Here is a 24,798-nt window from a genome sequence, read left to right as displayed (position 1 = left end):
AACAGAGTTCAATTGATTCTGTTGTGTGATTAACTTTTACGACAACAGAGTTCAATTAATTCTGTTGTGTGATTAAGTTTTAGGACAACAGAGTTCAATTAATTCTGTTGTCTGAGTATAAATTAGAAGACACTGATTTGTTAAAAATCGATGTGTGATATGATTGATTACAATGTGTTTTTGTCCTATTTTTGTTACCTGATCATTGTTTGATCAGAATTAGGCAAAATTAATGCTCTATTATTACCTTAATAATGGTACATCTAGATCGTTGATCAATTGGAAAGAAAGCACATTGCAAATGCTCAAATGAGTAATCAAACCTATTTCATATATCTCTTAATGTTAAAAGCATTTCCGAAAAGCTTATACAACTACGTAAAACATGCCACATATAGAGTTTGTGCAGGAACTTGGTTTCAATAGCCAACATATTGATACAAACTCTTGTCTTCCCACTATTCCAGGAACTTAGTCTGTGCAACCATGGTGTCAAGCCTTTAAAGTTGAAGCGAGTGGTTTGCAACCAAAGACACCTCAGCCAAAAAAGCCAGTCCAGAACCTATATACAAACAAATAAGCTTCAGAAAGTTGAAATTCCTTTCTATCCATCAGAACACAACCTTCTGCATGCCATCCAAAAGTGCATATATCCAATTGTTATGCCTATGATTTAAATATTGAAAGTTGCAAGTCAAGTTGTCCAAATAGAAGTCATATACATCTTTGAGCTGTATATTAGTCAATTGCTACACTCTTAATATGACTAGAAATTGTACCCGCGCTTTGCTGCGGGTTTTGGAACTACAACGATATTATTTAAGGTCTAAATTCAAAAACATAGAAAATAGAGTTGAAAACTATAGTGTCGTCATGCAGAAATAATTACATTTTTAGTTTTAACAGTTCGTACAAATGAAAAAAAAAAAAAAAAAAAAAAAAAGACTATTACTCAGTTTGGAAAAATAATGACTATTACTCAGTTTTAGCAGTCCATATAAATGAAAAACAACGACTATTACTAAGAAGTATCCAACATTATTACACTTACCTATCATATTTGTATTATAAGCATCTGAATTTTCATGGGAAAAGAACCTTTCATTTACAATCACGTCAGAATTTTGTCGATCGTTTCTACTTCCCTCATCACAATAGTTAGATGCATTGTCATTTTCATTATTACTCTCGAACGTCTGATTCTTTTTTATTAACACTGGCTCAGATGCTGCAAACAAAATTTTAGTGATATCAACTATGTTAAATATGTAAATACAGCAGATGAATGCAAAAGGAATTTTATGTAAGTAATTCATCGATATAAACAATTTAAAGTTAATAATATATGGTTACCTTCTCTCCACCTTTTTGATTTTCTTCAACAATACATGCTCATATTAGCAACATCACCTTCTGAAACTCTCCTTAGTTTCCTTTTTCCACTGTTTGTTGACATCCTTGTATTCAAAGGACGATCATTTATCAATGAAGTTGTACATGATTTTAGCTGGAAAGATGCAAATCACTGATTATTCAAGTAAAAAATCATTCTTAGTCAAAATGTATTACCATTTTGATCATTGCTGTCAAAAATCTGATTGTCTTTGATGATCAATGTCTCAGATGCTGCAAACAAAAGTTTTAATAATGTCAACCATCTTACATCTATGGACACTAAAAGAAATTCTATGAAAATTACTCATCTACACAAACATTATCAAGTTAATAATACCTAATTACCTTCTCTCCACCTTTTTGATTTTCTTCTACAATCCATGGTCATGTTAGGAATAGTCAGATTCTGATCATTAAGCATTCTTTGTCCTCTCTTTTGACTGTCTCTATTATTGCCTCCTAAAAATTTGCTCTTTTTCCACACTCTATTGACATCACTGTTTTCAAATGGATTTTGTTATCGACTTGTAAGATCATTGATCTAAATTATAAAAGCAAATATCGAAATCAAAAACTCACTTGACAAATGAGCTTCATACATGTATCACAGAGTGTAGTCAATATCTCATGAATGGAAAGGAATTAACGTTAACAACTCCAATAACAAAAATTATAACTTGATGATCACACCACATTGAAAACAGTTCATGATATATATGCCATCATCAAGAACAAACAGTAGAATAATCGATTCAAATCATCTCAGAAGCTCCAATATATCCAATAATTAATCAATTACATATGCATGATAGAAAATATAGATTCTAAATTAAAACCTCAGATGCCTTATATATGGTCATATAGGCAAATCAACTGTGGGCAAGTAGCATTGAGCTTGCAATGAAAAATATGGTCTGAAGGCAAATAAACTGCAAAATTCAACTAATCCGTGTTCTTCAGCAGCATCATATACAGTACATGCATCTTGTATATTTGATAAAGCTGATCATTTAGGTGAACATGAATAAAGAAAAGCCAAAACCTTATAGAATACAGATGGTATTAAAGAAAGAAATGTTTAACCATTTCTAAATGGTAGTTGAGTTATTGGAATTATGCCAAGCAATATTCAAATTATCAATCAATTTATCAATCAATCAATGATGAAATTCATAGAAGATGTTTCTTATTTAATCATTACAGAAAACATAGTTATCACCTGTCAGCTATTCCAAGTCTAAATTGGTATCCACATCTATAATGAACAAAGTGAAGGGACATATAAAAGAGTACAGAAATCAAATGTAATTGAACTCGATCAAAACCCAACAACATATAAAAATGAACATTTTAATCATGAACATAAGACTAATCATTACTTAAAACTTTATCGCAGCAAAGATATATCAATGTCTTGGTTTTCAAGTCCATGGCCAATTCGTCCTAAAGCTGTTTTATGGATTAATAGGTGTTCGATGAATCATAATCTGAAGCATGTGGCCTAGTAAGGTCAAAACAACAGGGTATCTCTACCTAATTGCCTAGTGGAGTGGCCCTGTAATCCTAATATAAATCCTACTACAATAGGGTTGATCTGTCATTGCTAGATTCACTCGTATACATATACCCTATATATATTGATGACAGTTGTCATAAGCAATTCCATAAACTAAACATGGAAGAAACTATTAATGCTTAACAGACAGATCCAGAATCCAGTAGCTGGTACCTGAGGTGATGGCAGCCACCATCTCTTGCTCTGACCTGGAGTTCTGTTTCGTCCTTCTGCCCTGCTACCACCTTCTACATACCCAAACTCAGTATCCACCATTGAATCAAGTGTTTCCTGCCAAATTGAAGATTAATGAGGTGAACAGAAATTATCAGTTAATGTAAGCCAGGAAAAGAAAAGAAAAAAAGTGCTATGAACATTGCTGGCATATAAGAGGCCACCTACAATAAGCATCGAGTCCAACTTCTTAAGTGCTGGAAGATTGATGTGTATATCTGCACGAGCTTTCGGAATCATAATCTGCACAAACAAGAATCAGATACAAATTGCGATATACATTATATATTATGCATATTGACAGTCTAATGTAGAGCTAATTAAAGTGAAAGATACCTCTACTGTCCGGCCATTAGCACCATTTTGCCATTCAACCTGTTTTTCCAAGATATGACCCAGGTATTAAGACAGAAGAAATTGAATAGAAAATTGAATAGACAGATCTATATCGATGAGATTTGTAAAACAGAAAGTAGATCAGTAAGGCTTATCAAACCAAGAGATTTGACGGAATAGAAAAAGAACAAAAATTGTCAATTATCGCTAGGAAGAACATGAAAAAGAATCATACCCAGAAATAAGCAGTGGGACTTCTTGAAATTGTGCAATCTCGCCGAGAGTTCACCTGAAACTAGTAGTGGATATCGGGTATTCTTCTACAAAACCCTAGATTCACAGCTGTTCTTAAGCAATCTTTTGCAAACCATCTTCCACCGCCCGTTCTCGCCTTTTCGGGAGCCTCAATAATCAGCTCGTTTTCTAGCAACTCGCCCAAATCTTGCCATCAGAGGATGACCGGCGGCGCTGCTTGTTCTTCATCAAGTTCCTGGCCCATGGTTGTGCAGTGTAAATCCGACTAATTGTGGAGACAAGAGTTAGGTCAATGAAATTTGGGTTTCAAATTGAGGGTTCGACCAATAGAGATTTGGTTGATTTCGGGGAATCTGAGATTGGGGTTTCCCTATTTGGGATTTCAGAATGAAAGAGAGAGGAAGACTATGATTTCTGGGTAAAGAAGAGAGCGAGAGAAGACTGAGAGTGAGACAGGGAGAGGAGCGATCTGAAGAGAGAGAGAGAGAGAGAGAGAGAGAGAGAGAGAGAGAGAGGAGAGAGAGAGAGAGAGAGAGAGAGAGAGGAGAGAGAGAGAGAGAGAGAGAGAGAGAGAGTAGAACGTGAGAGAGGACAGAGATTTCGCGAGAGAGATGTGGAGCTGTGAGTGTTAGGCATCTTGAGAGGAGATCGAGAGGTAATGAAAAACAACAAGGCACTAACTTTGTTTAAATGCGCCCTTTGTTGTCTACGCAGTAAGCAATAGCTTTGTTTTTTTTTTTTTTTAAGTTACTCAGACAACGTATAGATACATTTACGTTGTCTGAATTGCTACATAGCTGAGGGAACAAAAGATGAAAATTTCCCGCTTGTGCAAATCAAAATGCCAGTTTTGGCGCTTAGGCTAGGCATTTCTCATTCACAGAGATAGTTCATTATGTTGTAGGAAGTTGCAAGCATGACAAACCATTGAAGCCAAATTTGCTTGTTTTCAGGGGGGGAATGAATGTCATTTTGGAGACTTCTCCAAATTATGCCACTTACTTGCACAACGGCACATTAAAAACCATTGTATGATGATTTGCAAGTATACTCCTACAACACAAATAACTAAACTATTGTACAATTTAGTAGCATCTAGGGTACAATTTGGAGCCAAATTTGAGTCCATCTAGGAGGGAAATCTGCCGCAATTTTTTTTTTGATTCACACAACAGATTATTCTTGTAACCGTTGTGCAATGACCTTCTAAACAAAAACTTCAGAATTTTAACCACCTTATACAACGGAAGTTTAGTAAACATGTTGTGTGATTAACTTTTCTTCTTCACACAACACTTTTTTTTTTCGTTGTCTAAAAAGTGTAGTGTGATGCAGTTTTTGGCATAGTGCTTATTTATATTTTTTTGTATGAGACAACAATTAACGGAACATGCTTTATGACCATAAATAAGTAATGGAATTATCCTTTCAAAAAAAATAAAATAATGAAATTATCTATTCCCTCAAAAATAAACTAAAAACTATACACTAGTATCGATTCAATTTAATATCAATTAATTTTTATCATCTCCATGCTATTTGTTGGTTTTCAGTTCTAAAAATCGACCCTTTTGTACACAAACGTAAATATTGAAACTTTGAAAGTACTACCGAAGACTATTGTTCGACTGAAACATTTTATTTGGTTATGGGGAACAATTGATGATTCCATTTTCATGTAGAAATGTAAAGCTTTTCCCAGAAAATTTCATTTGCACCCTTTCTTTATGAATTTTCAACCCTTGCGCCTTTTTGGCGGCCAAATTCTGAAAGAGGAGTCGACCACCTTGGCGCAAGTCATCCAAACCTACGCAAAAACCAAGCAGCTAAACAAAGGCAAAGAGCTCCACGCTCACCTCCTACGCACTCATTACCCACTATGCCTCTTCCTCACCAACCACCTCCTCAACATGTACTCCAAATGCGGGCACGTCGATTACGTCCCACTGAAACTTGGTTTCCTGGACTGCAATGGTAACTGGGTTTTCTCAGAACTTGAGGTTCTCCGAGAGTTTCAAGGCCTTTTCGCAGATGAGAATTGCTGGGGAGAGCCCGACCCAGTTTGCATTTGCAAGTGTCATCAGAGCTTGTGTGGTTCTTGGGTCGGTTGAGATTGGGAGGCAGCTGCATTCTCTTGCTTTGAAATTGGGCTTGGCTTGTGAGTTGTTTGTGGGCAGTAACTTGGCGGATATGTATTCGAAATGTGGGTTCATGGTTGAGGCTTGTAAGTTTTTCATGGATGAGCAGTTACCTTCAACTCATCTAGAGTTCCAATTAGGTTCATGTCATCGACATAAACTGCTACGATTGCAAATCCGGAACTTGTTCTTTTAATGAACACGCATGGGCATATTTCATTGTTAATATATCCCTTCCCAATCAAGTAGTCACTTAGACGGTTATACCACATCCGTCCGGATTGTTTTAATCCATATAGTGAGCGTTTTAATCTTATTGAAAACACGCTCCGTGGTTTAGAGCCACTTGATTTGGGTAATTGAAGTCCATCTGGAACCTTCATATATATCTCTGAATCTAGATCCCCATAGAGATATGCTGTAACCACATCCATAAGCTGCATGTCAAGTTTTTCGGAAACTACCAAACTGACAAGGTAGCGGAACGTTATAACGTCCATTACGGGAGAATATGTCTCCTCGTAGTCGATTCCAGGGCGTTGTGAGAAACCTTGCGCCACAAGGCGGGCTTTATATCTTACCACCTCATTTTTCTCATTACGCTTTCTAACAAAGACCCATTTATGGCCAACAGGCTTTACACTTGGGGGTGTCTGCGTTACAGGCCCAAATACCTGTCTCTTTGTTAGTGAATCCAATTCAACCTGGATCGCATCTTTCCATTTAGGCCAATCTGCTCTTCGTTGACATTCTTCAACAGAGCGAGGTTCGATATCATCATATTCTATAATCCCTTTCGCAATATGATATGCAAATGCATCATCAATTGCCATAGAATTTCTATCCATCATCTCATGTACACTAGTGTAATTTATGGAGATCTCTCTATTCTCTGGAGTTGGTTCTGACATTGGAGCGTCCCCCAATGATGTCTCTTGGACATAACCATAATCCGGAATATTCTCATGAGATGGATTATTTATATCGATGATTAATGGATTATTCTGTGCCAAACTCGCTTTCTTTCTTGGGCGAGAATCCATCGAACCTATGGGCCTCCCGCGCTTCCTGGCAGGAGCCGTGGGCCTAGCCATAACGTCACCATCATTGAGAGATGGGACGTTGGCGCCATGCTCATGCACTCTTGAGTTGGCGTCATGTCCTCTACTTTTAGGGACATCAATCCTTGCAGGCACGTTTGCAGCAAGTATGTGTGATCTTGTCACTTTAGCGATATCAGAAAACGCATCAGGCATCGATTCTGCTACGTTCTGAAGATCGAGAATTCTCCGCACTTCAATTTCAGACTGTGCAGTTCGGGGATCAAGATGAGACAGAGTGGGGACAGACCACGACAATTCCGGTCGTTCCTGTTGAACATTGATGTTCTTATCTCCCCCTAACGATGGGAAGACTGTCTCATCGAAGTGACAATCCGCAAACCTTGCGGTAAAGAGATCGCCTGTCAAGGGTTCTATGTAGCGGATGATCGTTGGAGAATCATAACCAACGTAAACGCCTAATCGTCGTTGAGGACCCATTTTGGTGCGCTGTGGAGGCGCAATTGGCACATAAACTGCACACCCAAATATGCGTAAGTGTGAGACATTAGGCTCATACCCAGTCACCATCTGGGACGCAGAAAAGGGTTGAGTGGCAGTGGGCCTCAGACGAATAAGCACAGCTGCATGCAATATTGCATAGCCCCAAGCAGAAATAGGGAGATTGGTGCGCATTACCAATGCCCTAGCGACCATTTGTAGTCGTTTAATGGCGGCTTCTGCGAGACCATTTTGGGTGTGAACATGAGGAACAGGATGTTCAACATCAATCCCAATGGACATGCAATAATCATCAAAAGTCTTTGATGTAAACTCTCCAGCATTGTCTAATCTTATAGACTTAATAGGATGATCAGGGTGGTGAGCCCTTAACTTAATTATTTGTGCTAGGAGTTTAGCAAATGCAGCGTTCCTTGTGGACAATAACATGACATGTGACCAGCGTGTCGATGCATCAACCAATACCATAAAATATCGAAATGGTCCGCATGATGGTTGAATAGGTCCACAAATATCACCTTGGATTCTTTGCAAGAATGGTATATTTTCTTTGGTGTCCTTTGCATAGGATGGTCTCGATCCTAACTTTGCTAAAGAGCAGGCTTTGCAGAACGAATAATGGGCTTTCGAAATAACCAATGAGGATTTTGGTTGAGCCATGAAGTCACTTTTGACTTTAGAAGCAGAAATTGGAGTCAGGGGAGCAGGGGTGGCGTCAAAGCCACCCTGGAGCCGCAGGGGGATGGCGGCGCCGGCTAGTGGTGGCCGGACTTGAAGGGGGAAGGCGCCGTGAGGCGCAGGTGCTCCTCCTTGATCCAAATTTCGAGTTTTACTTCCTTTCGTTCTGAAAAAGGGATGTCCGTGTGAAGTCTTTAATATACGGATCATCATGTCACGACCTGGGTGTCCCAAACGGTCGTGCCAAAGCCTATATGTGTCGGAATCCCATAAATCATCTCTCATGACATGGTTGGATTCAATGACTCGAATAGTGGTTGCATACAACCCACTAGAGCGACACATAAGTTTCTCTAAGACTCGTTTATGTCCGTAGTCATTAGAGGTGATGCAAAGGAACTCTTGTCCATTCTCACAATGTGTTTCCACATGAAAACCATTGGCTCTTATATCTTTGAAGCTCAATAGGGTTCTTCCTGCCCTAGGAGCATAAAGAGCTTCGGTGACATTCAAAGTAGTGCCATTAGGCAACATAAATTGAGCTGGTCCTCGACCATGAATCAATTGAGATGGTCCAGCCATCGTAGTCACAGAAGATCGAGTAGGCGCCATCCATAGGAATAGCTGCCTGTTTCGAAGGATGGTATGTGTAGTGGCACTATCCACGAGGCATTCGAGCTCTCCGGGAAACATACTGAAAAATAATAAAGTTCGAATTTAGAATATGTCCAAGACATTTGAATAAAATAAGTCGATACTTTATTAATGATAGCCAATGATTACATCAAAATTTCTTGACTAAAATCTAATCCAATATAAAATCAAATAGTAGACGAATCGTAGTCACTTAATCCGTTCGGTAATTTCAATTTGGTTGTGACCAGGTAAGGTAAGGCGAGATTTTGGTGGAGCGTTGCTCACTTTTTAAAACCGTTCTCTCAGATCAAACCTTGCCTAGACATCACAAGTACTCTTGAGTACGCCTAGAGGGAAAAAGTTAATACAATAAGTCATTTTATTGATTTAGGGCATAATTGCCATTACATAATTCTTGGAAAAGTAAAGGACTATACTAATCAAAATCTGCAGCATCCTTGTGCAATTCTTTGTCAGATTTGAAGTCCGCTATGGTGAGATTGACGTCGGCATCATCACCATCTTCTTCTATATTTTCGGCAAAATTGGCTTCATGCTCTCTGAAGTCTCTAAATGCCTTGTAATGCGCAGCTAATTGTTTGCTTGCGTTGCATTGTTTGAACCAGTGCTCACTAGATCCACATCGATGACACATGTCATTGTGATTTCCTCCCTTTAATTGAGGTGCATTGTTTGCACTTGGGTGGCGTCCCCCATAGGAGTTGGCGCCATTCCCACGGCCCTGGGTGGTTCCTCCATGTCCTGGAGCCCCACGGCCTCCTCTCCCACGTTGCCATGTATTGCCACGTGATCGTCCTTCATTCTGACGAGTACCTTCCTTTGTAGGGCGGTTATATGGACCAGAACGTCCGTTGTGTCCCTTATTCTTAGGGTTCCGCTCCTTGCGCCCTCCTTTGGGTGCATTATTATAATTCACCTCATGAACGCTCTTAGTTCCGATAGGCCTTGAATTATAATTCTTCACGAGGATATTATCATGCTTTTCAGCTACAGACATAATAGTAATGAGCTGATGAAATCTCGTGATCCGTCTAGTATCGAATTCCGTTCGATATTGCTTTGAGAGCAAAATTGCTGAGACGGGGAAGGTGGAGAGAGTTTTCTCAATTAGTTCTTGCTCTGTGACGGGTTGTCCACAGAACCCCAACATGGTTTTGAGGCGTAGAACTTCTGAATTATATTCAGCTACGGACTTGAAGTCGGCGAATCGTAGATTGCCCCATTGAACTTTCAAGTCAGGGAGGAGGGTATCCTTGATATTTCCAAATCGCTCTTCTAGCGCGACCCATAATTCTCTAGCATCCTTGATTGCCATGTACTCCAGTCGGAGTGATTTATCCATGTGGCGCCTCATCAAGATGAGGGCGGTGGCATTGTTCGTAGCCGTACGCTCAAATATGAGAGTAGGATTAGGAGCTTGAATTAAGGGTAGGATCCCTTTTGAAGTGAGATGGTGCTCAACATCCGTGGCCCAACTATGATATTCCGAGCCAGTTGAGGTAAGTGCAGGAAAGTCAAGTTTCGACATCCTGAAATAAGAAGAAGAAATATATTAGTTTCGGAGTTAAAACTTCCACGACAACTAAATATTTAAGATTTCCGAGCTATGCTACCAAGAAATCGATTTCCAAGAAAATTGGATTAGACCGAAACAATGATGTTTATTAGGTCATAAATCGATGCTTGCGGACGCTCTTAGTCCGAAGTCTTACGAACGCTCTTAGTTCGTTAATTGCGTGAATCCCCACGATTCCGCTTTTCAATGATCGAACCCACGTTATAAGAAAGGTGGGATGAAGAAGAAGGGAGGTTTTTAAGTCCCCGAGAAAAAGAAAGAATTTCAATTTAGGAACTTTAAAACTTACTCTTTTGGATACTTACTTTTTGGTTTCGGATCACGCGCGTGTCGATGCAGGCGTGATGGAACGAAGCGAGTCGAGTAAAGGTGTGCAGTGGTGCACGGCAGCAGGGGCTGCAGTGGCAGTGAGTTGCAGGTGTGCTACAGGGGCAGCAGGGGGTGCAGGGGCTACGGGCGCGAAGTAGGCAGGCCGGTTGCGGGGCAGCAGTTGTTGCGGGCAAGGCAGCAGCGAACGCAGGTGTGCGTACGGGCTGCGGGGGCAGGTGTGCGCGGGGCAGCAGATGTGCGGCAGAGCTGCAGGAGCAGCAGGGCAGCGACGCGGGGCTGCAGACGCACGGGCGCGCAGGGAAGGCAGGCAGCAGGGCTGCAGGCGCACGGGCGCGCAGGCAGACGAGCGCAGGGGCGCGTAGCGCAGGGCAGACGCGGTGGGGGCTCGGCTAGGGGCTGCTGGGGTAGTCGGCACGCAGGTAGACAGAAGGCTGCAGGCAAGTGCTTGCGGCAGATTTTTGGCAAAGGAAGTTTTGTGGGGTTTTTTTCTTTTTTTTTCTTTATGGCTAGAGTCGTGCTGATAACGTGTTTAAGTATATTGGTATTTGAGAGAGATTGATGAGAGAGATGTCTTTCATTATAGAGAATAGGAGCCCTATATATAGGGATTACAAAGTGCATAATCTAATGTTACAAGGAATACCAATCCGTGTAGGATTGGGAAATCTAGAACCTTCTCTCCTATTCCTATTCCTAGTTTGATAAGGCACATTAAACTTGATTTTCCTTCAACACTGAGTATGGTTTTGACGAGGCTATTAATATAATTAATCTATTTTACGTAAATAAAAACATATGTGTGTATCATAAAACTTGAAAATTACACACACAAAAAAAATACCATCACTTGAAAATTACATATGTGTGTGTATCATAAAACTTGAAAATCCCGACTAAGTTGCATGGAATTCATTGCTAAGTGTATTTGCAGTTAATGGCTTAGGAAATGACGCCTTGGAAACTTTTAGTAGAATGGTCCAGGCAGGAGTGAAACCAAATGCAATAACATTTATCAGTCTTTTAACAGGTTGTAGCCATTTTGTATTGGTAGAGGAAGGTTTAAAGTACTTTTACTCTATGGAGAAAACATATGGCATAGTACCTAGAGCTGGACATTACTCTTGCATTATTGATTTACTTGGCAGGGCTGGAAGGCTTGAAGAGGCCGAAGATTTTATTAACAGCATGCCAATGCAGCCAAATGCTTTTGGGTGGTGCCCCTTTCTTGGTGCTTGCACGATTCATGGTGATAAAGAGGGGCATATATACTGGCAGCGGAGAAATTGATACAGCTTGAACGTGAGAATAGTGGAGCAGATGTTTTGCTTTCAACTCTACATGCAAAGGAGCAAAAATGGGAAGATTTCAGAAGTGTGAGGAAGATGATGAGAGACAGCAGCATGAAGAAATTTCCCGGTTATAGTTGGGTTGATGTTGGAAACAAAACACACTCGTCTGGAGACTGAGATTTGTCTCATCCTTAGGAGAAAGAACTATATGAGAAACTTGATAGTCTTCATTATGAGATAAAGAAAGCTGGATATGTTCCAAATACAGTTCTTGTTCTACACGATATGCACGACAATTCAAAGGTAGAACTTCTTCACCATCATAGTGACAGGATAGCGATTGCATTTGCACTGATAAGTATGCCTGCCAGGAAGCCAATTATATATTGTGAAGAAAAGTTTTATGGGTGTGCTTGGATTGCTATTCTGCAATCAAGTACATCTCCCTTGGTTGTTGGAAGAAAGATTATATTTAGGGATTATAGTTAGGGACAATACTCGGTTCCACCATTTCTCAGATGGGTTGTGTTCATGTGGAGATTATTGGTAAAAGTTTTGAAGGCCAAAGTTTTGTAAAGGAACTCATGCAAAAGTCATCTGTCTGGTTACTTCGGACAAATATTTTTTGAGCCGACTGGGTGATTAAGAATGAGCAAGAGGCTTTTAGGCTTTGACTCAAAAGCATGTAAGAAGACGAATAACCTGAGCGTTTGTCCTGCACTTGGAAGAGGCGATTGATTTCTTCATCCATTGGATTATTAGCTCAATTGGTTTATAGTATAACAAGAAATGATCAAGTGATTGTTTGGTAGCCATTCTCAGGTGATATGTGATGAGATTCTTCATCAAGATTCACATCTCCGGGTTTGAAGGCATGTAGAGACAGGAAACAGTTACATTTTCTTCTTCTCTCTCGAGCAAGCCACAAGAATCATGGACTAAGAAAAATGCTCAATGTTTACCCATCAATTTATTTTGCTTGGCAGAAAAGTATACGGCTTCTGTTTCTGAGAAGTTAATAAAATAAGGCTGAAATTAAAATCAGATATCAAGTAACAAAGAAGAATTCTCTGAAGCAAAGCAATTCATGATTCTCCATAAGTTCTATCCTCACTTCCTAGATGGAAAACTCTATACACGCCAATGGCTTTTATTCAAATACTCAGGGAACAAAGGAGAACATAGACATAATACTCAAACGAGAGTGCTATATGAAGGCTAGAAACCATTACCAAGTACAACAAATGACATATTGAGGATCTATCATCCAGTATCTACAGAGGCATACTTAAATCCCTCAGATTGATGCTGATGTGGTAATGAAGAGGCTGGGAGGCCTCAGACAAGGCACTCATTGGAATAAAAAGGAAGCATTTCAAACAGGATAACGTGAGCATCCTTTTCTTCTTCAAGAAATCAGGAATATCGACTGAACTACCTTCTGACAAGGAGGAAGGTCTTCGATTGATTCCAAGGGTAATATCTCCTTGTGCCTGCAATTTGGTATTTTAATAAAATTGTCGAGAGACTTATGGAGAAAGTGAGAGAGTGAGCTATGAGGAATACCTGGAGTGGCCTCCCATCACTTTCTTCTTGGCGTTTGAATCCAGTAGCAATTAGAGTGATGCTAACCTGAATGAAACCAAGACAAGCAACATGACATTTAATAGGTTTTCAAACTAAAATACCACCACATACTAGGGTAACCAGGACTATATATCATCTATTTGCTTATAGTTATACCTAGTAATAAGAAAACTAAAGGTATAAAATATGCCTTCAGATGCACGAATGAAATTCCGTTCTGGCAAGTAGATTTTCAGGAAAAGGGACCAAGTAAAAGTTATTGATGGGGTTCTCTCTCTAATGAGGACTTCAAAAACAGTTGGATGACTTACTTGTTGAAAAAATTTTAAAAACACTCATCCAACCGTTGATTTGAAAGTCCTTACTGAGTCCTCACAAGAACTCTCCCATCAATTGGATTATCCTCTTTCTTATTTTTTAAATTACTGGTACAGTAAGATACTATGCGGGTGAACCAATGCAGATGTGATCAGGTCATAATGAGCCAAGGGTAGGATTCCAGACTCTAGAGAAAGCAACAAAACTTACTTGACCACTGAGTGATGGATCTGTCACTGCTCCAAATATTAAATTTGCTGTTGGATCAACAAGATCATATAAAACCTCTGCTGCAGCATTTACCTATGAGAATACCCAAAATTAGTGTAGCAGAAGAGAATTGTCTCATATCATATGTGAGTGAAAACCACAACTTGGAGAATTCAGTAGATGGGGAATAATTATATTGGGATTCAGGAAGTTCTGGTAAGAAGTTTTTATGCCAATCAGAAAGTGGTACCTCATAGCGTGTCAAATCAGTTCCACCAGTTATGTTCCAGACAATTCCAGTAGATCTCTCTATAACAATATCTAATAAAGATGATTGAATGGCATTTAAAGCAGCATCTCTTGCCCTTGTCTTCCCTATTCCCAAAGAGGAAGGAAAAAAAAAACAGACAGTTATCTGCTTACATAAAAAAAAATGGGATGGATGTTCCTCGCACAAGGAAATAGGCTCTGATGAAATGAACTGCTAATGCACCACAACTCAATCACATGACAAAACTATTCATAGTCGTAGATAACTTGGTGAACATGTTATAGAAGGCAGAAATGGAGATATATGTTATATCTTGAAAAGCATCCAAAGAAATTTCACATCATCCTTATAAGCTATAACCCTCAAAGTAAATATTTTGTGCGAATCCCACAGCTGATAGCTAATTCACACAGAACTCTCAGTCATTTTAAAATTTTTCCAAAACAAAAAAGATGTAAAATTCTGCATTGAACAAGAGTCACAACTAACAAGCATAAATCTAGAAGATGGGATTGGCTACAACCAACGAATTTGAATTCTCTATGTTGATGACACAGTCATTTTAGTATCAAAATTATTGCCATGCACACTCCAAATCACAGGACATGGAGAATGCAACTAAAACTACATATTCAGACCATCTCCAATACTAAGAAATCATTCTCAGTAAAAAAAATTCTCAAATAAACATTTCTCAAAGCTTATGGCCGTATCCTGTACCTTTTTGAGGAACAAATACCTATATATTTAAATTCTAACAAACCAGGTATTAGATCACCTTCCTCCTCACACACTAACCCAATAAACTGAGAAGTTCTTGATGTCATTCATAAAAGTAACTTTCACAAGGTTACCCACAGTGATGCCATCATGGAAGGCACTATGGTAATTAGGTTCCACCACAATCATGTCCAAAATCATAAGTGAAGCCTCTGACTCTGACATCATATTAGCACTGTAAACATTCTAGTTAGTAAATCACAAATTACCAGTTGCAGTTCCTATCCCCATCAATGAAGAACCCGCATTCACCATTATAGCCCTTACATCAGCAAAGTCGACATTTGCCAGCCCCGGAATCTGCATTTAAGGTTATGACTATCAACTAGTGTAACAAAATATGACCCTAAGGAAATAGGACAGGAAATTACAAATGATCAACTAAGCAATTATAGAACTCCACTGATCTAAAGATGATGTTCCAAGCATATACCGATGCAATGCTTATAAGTTATAAATTCAGCTTATCAATATAAGAAGTTAGAAATATATCACCACAATATGTGATATTGTTTCAGAACTGGGTGCCAGTTTTAGAATAATAATAATAACCCATGAAAAGAGTAATAAGTATTCATACAGAACTACTGGTGCCCTTACGATGTACACATTAGGGAAAGCATTGAGATGCCTATCTTAGAGTCTGTCAAGCACTCTTACTGGATGTAGTATATGAACAAAGAAGTAAAAAGTTTTTTCCTGATAGGACACATCGGCGTTCATTCTCATTTTCCTTTTAAATTTTTTCTTTGCTTTCCTTCTTTTGTCTAATTATACTGTATTTAACATCAGAATAGAGGTCATAATTACAAGATCTTTAAAGATCACATACCGTGATTATATCGGAGATACCATGAACACCCCTTGTTGTAAAATATCGTCAGCTAGATTAAATGCCTCTGTTACTGGGGTAGACTGGGAAACTGCAGTCAATAGCTTGTCATTTGGAATTACTATCAGTTTCACTACTTAAAGTAACAGATAAACCAAATGTTTGCATCAAAATTATGTATGGTGCATATACCTTCAGTGACTTGCCATGAGACTCCATCTACACCCCTTCAATACTTTCTATTACATGAGCCAATTTAATATTTTGATTCCCCTACAAAAACATGACAGGGAGATGAATCTCATAACTAGAATAACTAGCAATGCAAAAACCAATATTTTACGAAGTGATAGACGGTGAATCAGGGTCTGCAACTGAAAAGCCTTAGACCCTCTACTAAGGAAAACAAAATGGCAGGAGTAAGTGGTAGCTTCATTGGTTCCTTCACTAACCTCAGCAAGCACAATACACAAAGACCATGTAGAAAAAGGTTTCATTGTCATTATATTCCAAATTAAATTGGCTTAGAACAAGGCTTTCCATAAATCAACTAAAAAAAGATTCTACAATTATGCTCATCCAAATTCCAATACCTATAGCCCATCATTGATTCAGAAACCCTACTGCAGTTATTATTAACCATAACTGATAACCCGCATGCTTCTAACAGAAAATAACTTAATTGCACCTTGTTCTATATGAAAATAATAATTTCTAGGATTTTAGTTTTAGTCAAGAGAAGATTAAGATTAAGATTAATAATAACTCCATCCAATATTCTAACAGTGCAACGATATATGAACTGCAAATCGAAAAACTAATCTAGCTTCCACCATTTGCTTTTATACACAGTTAAATTGCGATACTGGCTTCAGAAAGCGTAATGTAAGCCCAACCTGATCACCATCTTCAGGTGTTGAATCCACCTCCACCAGGTCTGATCAGTACTTTCATCAAGCTTCCGGCCACTATTTTCATCCTTCTATTACCAAACAAAAATCAAGGAAAATTGAGTAGCATTTCAATTTCCACAGATTCATCATCAAAATTGCTAAAATTGAAGCAACCTACCTCTTTTCATCATCGGTAGGTTCTTTCTTCGGCTTCTGTGGCGCGGGGGCTTCGCCGGAAGTTCGAGAACGATGAAATCCCTAGCCGTACACAAAGCAAAGAGTTCCGGTTAGTTGAGACAGTCGGAGTAGGAATCTCCGTACACTCAATTAGCTCGGGAATCACAGAGCTTACCCGAAATTCAGATGGCTGAGGAAAAATCCGGAGTGGTTGGCGCGAGTCGTCGATTCTGGAAGCTTCAGTTCCCTGTTTGAATTCCAACCAGAACTCGTTCCCCCCCCTCTCTCTCTCTCTCCGTGTGAAGCAAAGAAGTCCCTCACTCTACCTCTTCCACCCCCGGGCTGTCTTGCTGCGAAGATACACACGTCACCCATTTGTACAACAAGGTGTATAACACTAAATATTTCCATAATTTAGATATTGTACCTTACTCAACAAGCTGTATAACACTATACTTGCATCCAGAAGAAGTAGACTTACATTTTCTAGCATTATCCTCAGTTCCGTTTGCCTGTTTTGCAAGTGCTCTAGCAGTCTGTCCATGTCGAGGAGTTCCGCGGCATACTTTCGTTGCCTTCTTTCCACTTTTCGAAGACTAGATAGAATGTCAAATGAAATAAAAAAAAAGAATTATATAAGTCAACAATTTAATAAATGTCTCCGTATTGTTTACATTGCATTCCACGATCTAAATGGACAAAAAATGAACTACAAATAATAATAACAATAAATTTAAAATGCAGCCTGATGCATGCAGGATCAGAGTAAATTAATATCTAGATAGAATGAAAATGATTTAATTCATGATCTGTACAAGGATTATGTTTTCAAATTTTGCGACAGTCAGTTGGTTGCAAAAACAAAAAAGAAAAATAAGCTGGTAGTCAAAATTAGCTTGGTGTACTAAAATGAGGAACTCGTTTTCAATTTTTTTAAATCAAAAGTATTAATAAGACTAAAAGAACACACATGCATCAGCTTTCCAATGTTCAATCCATATATCTGAGGATCAAACAACAACCAAGCCTGACAAATATCATTCACTAAAATAATGAGAGCTCACTTATTCAAAAGCAAGCCTTCAAACATGATGCAAATCTGACTACCTATTTCCTAGCCAGTTACCCTAGCATGCAATTGTGGTGCAATTAGGAAACATAGAATCAACAAGCAAAAAACTTACTTCATTATTTGAACACTGAAGAAACCAACTAACAATTAAATTTTTGAAAGCGGAACTCGTTTGCAATAAAAGATTAAGAAAGCAAATAAATAATGTTAATTATGAAAAAGAGCTCTCTCTCTCTCTCTCTCTCTCTCTCTCTCTCTCTCTCTCTCTCTATATATATATATATATATAGACATAGATCACTCACCAAAACAACTTCAAATTTACTAGCCGGAATTCAAACTAGCCTACCAATTATATAAGCAGACTACAAGAGAACAAGAAAAATGAATTACGTTTATGACCCAGCTGACATACTTTATATCGAGGAGTGGGATACAGTTTTTAGGCTTATCACCATTGACTTGGTTCCTGCTGTGGAAGTAGTCAGAAGCAGAGGACGGAAATGACAAGTGAGGGCAATCCTCCATATAAAAGTTTTCCAATGAAGGACAGTCAAAATCAATAGTAGCACCTCCCTTGTACAACATTGGAAGATCTATCAAACATAAGTTCTTCAGTTTTGGAAGAATGGTCTTCTTGTTCTTCAATGTTTCCCTCCTTGCTTCGATTACTCTTTCCAAGACAGGGCATTCGAATACAGTAAGGGTTTCCAATTGAAAAAGACACTGAGAGACATCAAATGTGAACAGGCTTCCCTGGAAATTGCAATACATAATGACCAATTCCATCAGAGCTTGGAACATTCCACTTGGAGCAGGACCATTACATATGCTTCTTACTACGTCTAGATCCATCAACTCCATCTTTCTCAGATTTGTTTGATCCGGCTCAAATCCTTCACATCCAAACACATATTCCACTCCACTTGCCTCACAGAATAGTTCTTCCAGATTTGGTAGTTTCTGCAACAATTCTGATGGCAACAGCACATTCTCCAAGTTAGGACACTTACAGACCTTCAATAATTTGAGACTGCAGAGAGATCCAGGTGGTAACTCACCAACACATAACTGTTTCAGGTCATCCATGTCTTTCAAATACAACTCTTCCAAGTTCTCAAACACAGGCTTATCAGAAACGCATGTTTTTGCGTTCATCAACTCTTTCAAGTTCTCACAGCAACCTCTTACAGAGAGAACTTTCAGTCCATGTAACCTACCACGGTCATATTCAACAAGAATGTTACTTAACCCTCGGCATTCTTCATAACATAGCCTCTCAGTATTCTTTACCGCAGCGTTGACAAACCAGTCCGGAAAGGTTCCTATGGTTGTGTCAGTGCTATCAAGACTTAAGGTTCTACAATTATGACCAGATTGTAAGTTCACACTGTCCCTCATATGTCTGCTGGAAATTCTAATATCAAAGTAAACCCAATTCGGTTCGACATCAACAGTTTTAGGGATGCAATTTGCATCAGATATGCAAACTTTCAAAATGCTTAAATATGATAAACCAGCCAATTCATCAAAGCCAATATTAGTTTCTTCTCCATCTCCAACAATTTTACTCCCCCAGTCCCAAAATACACATTGCATGTACAGTTCTTCTAATTTATGCAACTTTGATATCACTTTAGATGGAATTGTGCGATTATATCCATATGGGGATTGGGGTATAGAATCACTACTGATATCCAACATCCTTAGATTGGTCAATCGTCCTATTTCCCTTGGCAATTCCCTCTGAGTATTTTCTCTCATACTAAGAATCTCAAGCTTGTTAAGTTTTCCGATTACAGAAATGTCAATTATGTTCTTGCAATAATCTAAATACAAAGCTTGAAGGTTGGTTAGGAAACTGATTGAGTGCGGTAGTAATGAAATACCAGTGCCGCTAAGATCTAAGACTCCTAATTCTTTCTGACATTGGAAGAAAGAGTTTGGGATATCATTTAATGAAGCATTGTGTTGCAGTAATAAAATCTGGAGATTTGGACATACCAACTCTTGGGGTAGCTTGCAAATTTTGTTCTCCATTAGTGAGATTGCAGAGTAGGCTTTATGTGCATCAATCGGTGGCCAATTCTTCAATTCACAGCCAGCTTTCACCAAGACCGGCTGTCCTTCAGATAACAAAATTGAGATTGCCATATCCCGAATGACATCATGCATCTTTACACATCTGTCATTTCTAGCGTCCAAAAGCAAACTAGAATCTTTAAGGGCCTTCACCACTAAATATGTTGTGGCTCGGGCCTGTAGCAAGTTTGAATCTTGAAACATTCCTTTCCCAATTCCATACTTGAACAAGTATTCAATTGGGATATCATAATCTTCTGGGAACAGGCAGCAAAGCAAGAAGCATGATTTGGAATCATCAGATTTCAAGTAATCATAACTCAACTTTATGCATTTGAAAACATCTCCCTCATCTTCAGGGAAGGGAGGTTGAGATGCTTTCAGTCGTCGAGCAGCTTCTTTCCATCCGTCCAAACCTTCATCTCGAAGGGCCCTCGCAACTGCTATCAAGGCAACTGGTAGACCGGCGCATTCTCTTGCCACCTCACTCGCTACAACATAGAAATTGGAAGATTTGTCAAAAGATTTCCTTGCTTCCTTCAAAAATAAGCTCCAAGAATCTTCTTTTGATAAGATATTGAGATGAATTTTTGCATGGCTATCCATGATCTGACAAACAGTCAATCTTCTGGTGGTCAGTAGGACTTTGGAATTGCATCTTTGAAGTTCGTTGTGGCTTGGAATTCCTATGCTTGAAAAGTCTATTCTCTTCCAAATGTCATCCAAGATTATGAGGATCCCGGTTCCTCTCATTATCTTCTCCTTCAATTTAATGGATCTTCCAATTTCTGTCTTCTCCTCCAATTTAAAGCCCAGCAGTTCTGCAAATGTCTCTTGAATTTTTATCAAGTCGGGGTTTTGGGATACGACAGCCATAATCACTTGATTAAAAAGCCTACTTTTTTGGGCTTGTGCTCCAACATATTTCACCACTGCTGTCTTTCCAACGCCCCCCATTCCGTAGACTCCAATGGTAGTGGCCTCATCATCTTTTAGAGCATTCATGACCTTATCAATGGCTTGTTTTGTTGCTGCAAATGCTTCAAAACCTCCGATGGACAATTTAAACTCAAGTTCAGTAGGTCGTAATTTATTGCACACAGATTCCTCAATGGCATCCAAAAGTTCTCTTTCAGATCTGCAAGTAAGCATTATGGGTCAAAAAATCATCGGGAAAATTAATGAAAATCGAAAGGCACAAGTATTACTAATTTTTTTTTTTAAAAAAGAAGTTTCATCATGCTTACTTATGATTCAGTATATGCCATCCAGAGAAATTTGCCACTTTTTTTAAAGAATCTCTCCACTGCTGCACCTTCTCTGATCTGTGTCGCCCAGAGTTTTCATGCTTAGTGAAAGCATCTCCGAAACTCCTCTTCTGATATCGTACATCAGTAGGATCCACATAATAAAAAAGTGGCAGAATTCTATTGTTGTCTTCTTCCATGCACTCACAGATGCTTTAAGTTCCTCCAAACACCAAGTGGAAGAGGCATAGTTTTTAGAGAGAACAATAATTGCAAACCTTGATTCTTTAATTGCCGTTAGGAGAGTGGGAGAAATAACATCCCCTACTTGAAGGTCTTGGTCATCCATGAATGTTTTGATTCCTCTCCTGTTTTGCAGTCGATCGTATAATTCAAATGCAATTCCCTTGCGAGTGTCTGCACCCCTGAAACTCAAAAACACATCATGCTTCCACCGAGGAGCTGATGATGAAGGAAGAGATGCAGAGGCATCAACATCAACCGATTCTTGATTATCCTCTGACATTGGCTTATCAAGTTAATATATAACAAGTAACCTGCAATGAAAATATATCATTCAAAACAACTCCTAGATCAAGCATATTAGAAAAAGAACCCAGAGTAACCTTTGAACTTACAAGAGATCTATTAAATCAAATGGATTCTGAACTATAGGCCTAAAGCAAAACAGCTTTCTCCCAACATTTAATCGTTTCTTCCAACATTTAATCAACTAAAGCTTTCTTTCAAATTAATATGAAATTGGTGTTACATAAAAGCTAGAATATTTCACTGTACAAACCTGAAAAAGTGCTCCAATCCAAGGATCACAGCAAGCGAGCAATAGCAATTTCGTCTCACCTCACCAGTGATCGAATAAACGATTATGAGTTAATGACTGTCTCTGCCCAAAAGTAACCATATAATCGGCATATTGTATTCGAAATCAATCTTAAAATTTTCTCCAAATTGAATCCGTTGAATTGAACAAATTGAAATACATACTTACAATTTCTTTAGAAGAAGAAGACTAGAAGAGTAGAAGACGAAGACTCTTTGGAAGAAGAAGACTAGAAGACAAGAAGATGAAACACATAAAGGCGATTCTCTGTCTATAGTCTATACTTCCACGCTTTGATGATGAAACATAAAAAGAGTCTCTTCTTGGACATTAGAAGGTTTTACAGTAGTACTAGCATGTGAAAAAGGTGAAAGTTTCTCTTACGTTATTATTAACTCTACCTAACTGGGTTAGCTTGCTATTTCCAGGACCGGAAACGAGAGTGAATTAATACTTATTACTGGCGAGGTGAATTGGTTATTTGCTAATGTGAAACTTCCCACAGACGCAGGGGATCCCTACAAATTTGATCGATGAAATTATTGGTCACTGAACCAACCAACCTATAATTTGTCCACTTGCAGCTCCCTGGCCCCTATCAAAAGGTAAAGCTTGAGGCAATTATTGGTGTTTATGGTCCTACAGCATCTTCACCTGAAGACATCGAACTTGGTTTTAGTCTTCTAGAGGACTGGTTTCTCAACTTATGAAACCATTCTACCATCAAGCTAGCCATAACACTACCTGATGTAATATCGATCCTTAGTTAACATTTCATTTTAACACTTCAATTCTGTCTTGATATTTTGTTACATCTCAGAAAGATTTTATATACACACAAGCAATAAGACTGTCTTGATAATTCCAGATTTCATACATGAATTTAATCTGAAATTAGCCAGCCACCCTAAAAATAACACCATAAAAACTCATCTTATTCAGGCTTAAATCAAGCTAGAACTTCCATATATACTCCTGAGAATGGTGGCGGAAATTATATATTGACGTTAAATGCAATGATGACAGGAAATTCATCTAGGCAACAACCATGGATTATGGGTGAACAGAGTTCTGGGTGGAGAACAAAGTGAAAGTAGATGGGGACCAGCAGTCTCTTTGACGAGTGGAGAACAACTTGAAAGCATATGTGATGACTCTTAGTTCCAGATTAGCTTTAGGCACCAAAGGTAGAAAGCATATGTGATGACTTTTAGTTCCAGATTAGCTTTAGGCACCAAAGGTAGAGATTGGATCGAATATATTGTTGACAAAAGTAGGGCATCAAAGTCTTTGAATCGAAGCCTTTACTCTGTCACAGTTGGAACCCAATTAATCTTACGAATTGAATGGGACCTATAAAATGTTGAAATGAATCAAATTTAACAACTAAATAATGATCTTTCTGCAGTCCCAATGGTACAAGCCTAATGAATAAAACTCTTACAACCAAGGTGTATAAAACTAAATTTTTCTATAATTTAGATTGTACCTGTTTTGATTTCTAGTTTTTCATTGAACCTTGTCCGTCTTGTTGTTGTCTCAATCAAAATGACTTCAACTTGATAGATACAAAGTTAAATACTGTAAAACAGCAATACACAGAAACAGAGTAAAGGAAGAGAATTGTAGGGCTACTCATCAAAGACAGTAGCAGTACCTTAATTTGCAAGCAAGTACTGGTTTTCCGGTGACCTCCACGCGCGAAATCAGAGCGTTGAGTTGAGCGAGCGGCCGGTCTTTTCCCTCAGTTTGCTGGTCTTCGCTGTGTCATTGATGACCGAGACTGTTAAATTGGGGTGGGTCGGGTCCTCAGATTAACCCGACTTATGTGGTTGTTTGGGCCTAGCCTGGAATTCGGACGACCCGAAATTTAACAAGTATATCCGCAAATCTGTCACTATTACCAATTTTGGTTGATTCCAACCAGGTTAAGTCAAGTCTCACTTCCAACATAAAATATTCTCATCTTCAACTATAGTTTTAATCAACATACCTTGAAAAAAAAGAGAGTAAAACACAGTCATACTATACTAAAAAAATCAAGGACTACAACTTAAATTTTTTTTTTTTTGCCTTCCCTTGAGTAAAATTGGTTAATCTTTTATTGAAATTGAAAAATTATAATGATATGATGCAAATATACATCAATAAAGAAAATAAACAGTACGAAAGGAAAAGATGCAAAAATTACATCTGAATTACAAGGAATTAATAAAGCAAGAGTAGCACCGTTGAAACGCATAGCTGATTTATACTACGGATTGCAGCAGTGTAGTGAATTGAGTAGTCGGTGGTTTGATACTCATGCCAATCCATCACACAAACTGATAAAAATCAATTCGGAGCTGAAATGAAAGCACTCTCCCATCCAAAATATTGAAGCCGGTCAAGGTTATGGTCATATTAGCAGACGATCTTTCACAAACAAATACCATAAACTTGGGTCCCAAATCCAATACCAATAACACACATGGCCCCAAGCC

The 24,798-nt window shown here is 38.6% G+C and overlaps 2 protein-coding genes across 7 annotated transcripts; one reads left to right on the top strand and one right to left on the bottom strand.

Annotated features, from left to right (window-relative positions):
- Positions 1-5,746: 5,746 nt before the first annotated feature.
- Positions 5,747-12,003, top strand: LOC121052281 (pentatricopeptide repeat-containing protein At5g48910-like). Its single transcript, XM_040516987.1, has 2 exons — positions 5,747-5,999; positions 11,648-12,003. The coding sequence occupies exons 1-2, from the start codon at positions 5,747-5,749 to the stop codon at positions 12,001-12,003; spliced, it is 609 nt and encodes a 202-aa protein (XP_040372921.1).
- Positions 12,004-14,189: 2,186 nt separating this feature from the next.
- On the bottom strand, positions 14,190-22,806 carry LOC112193795 (probable disease resistance protein At4g27220). 6 transcript variants are annotated; one of them, XM_040516048.1, is made up of 12 exons: positions 22,484-22,792; positions 22,277-22,378; positions 21,475-22,031; positions 18,539-21,365; positions 17,555-17,669; positions 17,249-17,423; positions 17,075-17,154; positions 16,900-16,982; positions 16,196-16,276; positions 16,004-16,107; positions 14,371-15,471; positions 14,190-14,213 (listed from the first exon to the last, which is right to left on the bottom strand). In XM_040516048.1, exons 3-8 carry the CDS (start codon positions 21,672-21,674, stop codon positions 16,978-16,980), a joined length of 3,402 nt encoding a protein of 1,133 aa, XP_040371982.1. In that variant the 5' UTR covers positions 21,675-22,031; positions 22,277-22,378; positions 22,484-22,792; the 3' UTR covers positions 14,190-14,213; positions 14,371-15,471; positions 16,004-16,107; positions 16,196-16,276; positions 16,900-16,977. The 6 variants fall into 6 exon arrangements, with proteins under 6 accessions (XP_040371982.1, XP_024189809.1, XP_040371981.1 ...); XM_024334041.2 differs by having other exon boundaries at positions 16,900-16,985; positions 22,484-22,783; XM_040516047.1 differs by having other exon boundaries at positions 16,004-16,094; positions 16,900-16,985; positions 22,484-22,783.
- Between the last annotated feature and the right edge of the window lie 1,992 nt (positions 22,807-24,798).

This window comes from Rosa chinensis, chromosome 3, assembly GCF_002994745.2.
Source record: "Rosa chinensis cultivar Old Blush chromosome 3, RchiOBHm-V2, whole genome shotgun sequence".
NCBI lineage: Eukaryota > Viridiplantae > Streptophyta > Magnoliopsida > Rosales > Rosaceae > Rosa > Rosa chinensis.
Note: the sequence above shows the minus strand (reverse complement) of the source record. Positions and strands in the feature narration are given on the sequence as shown.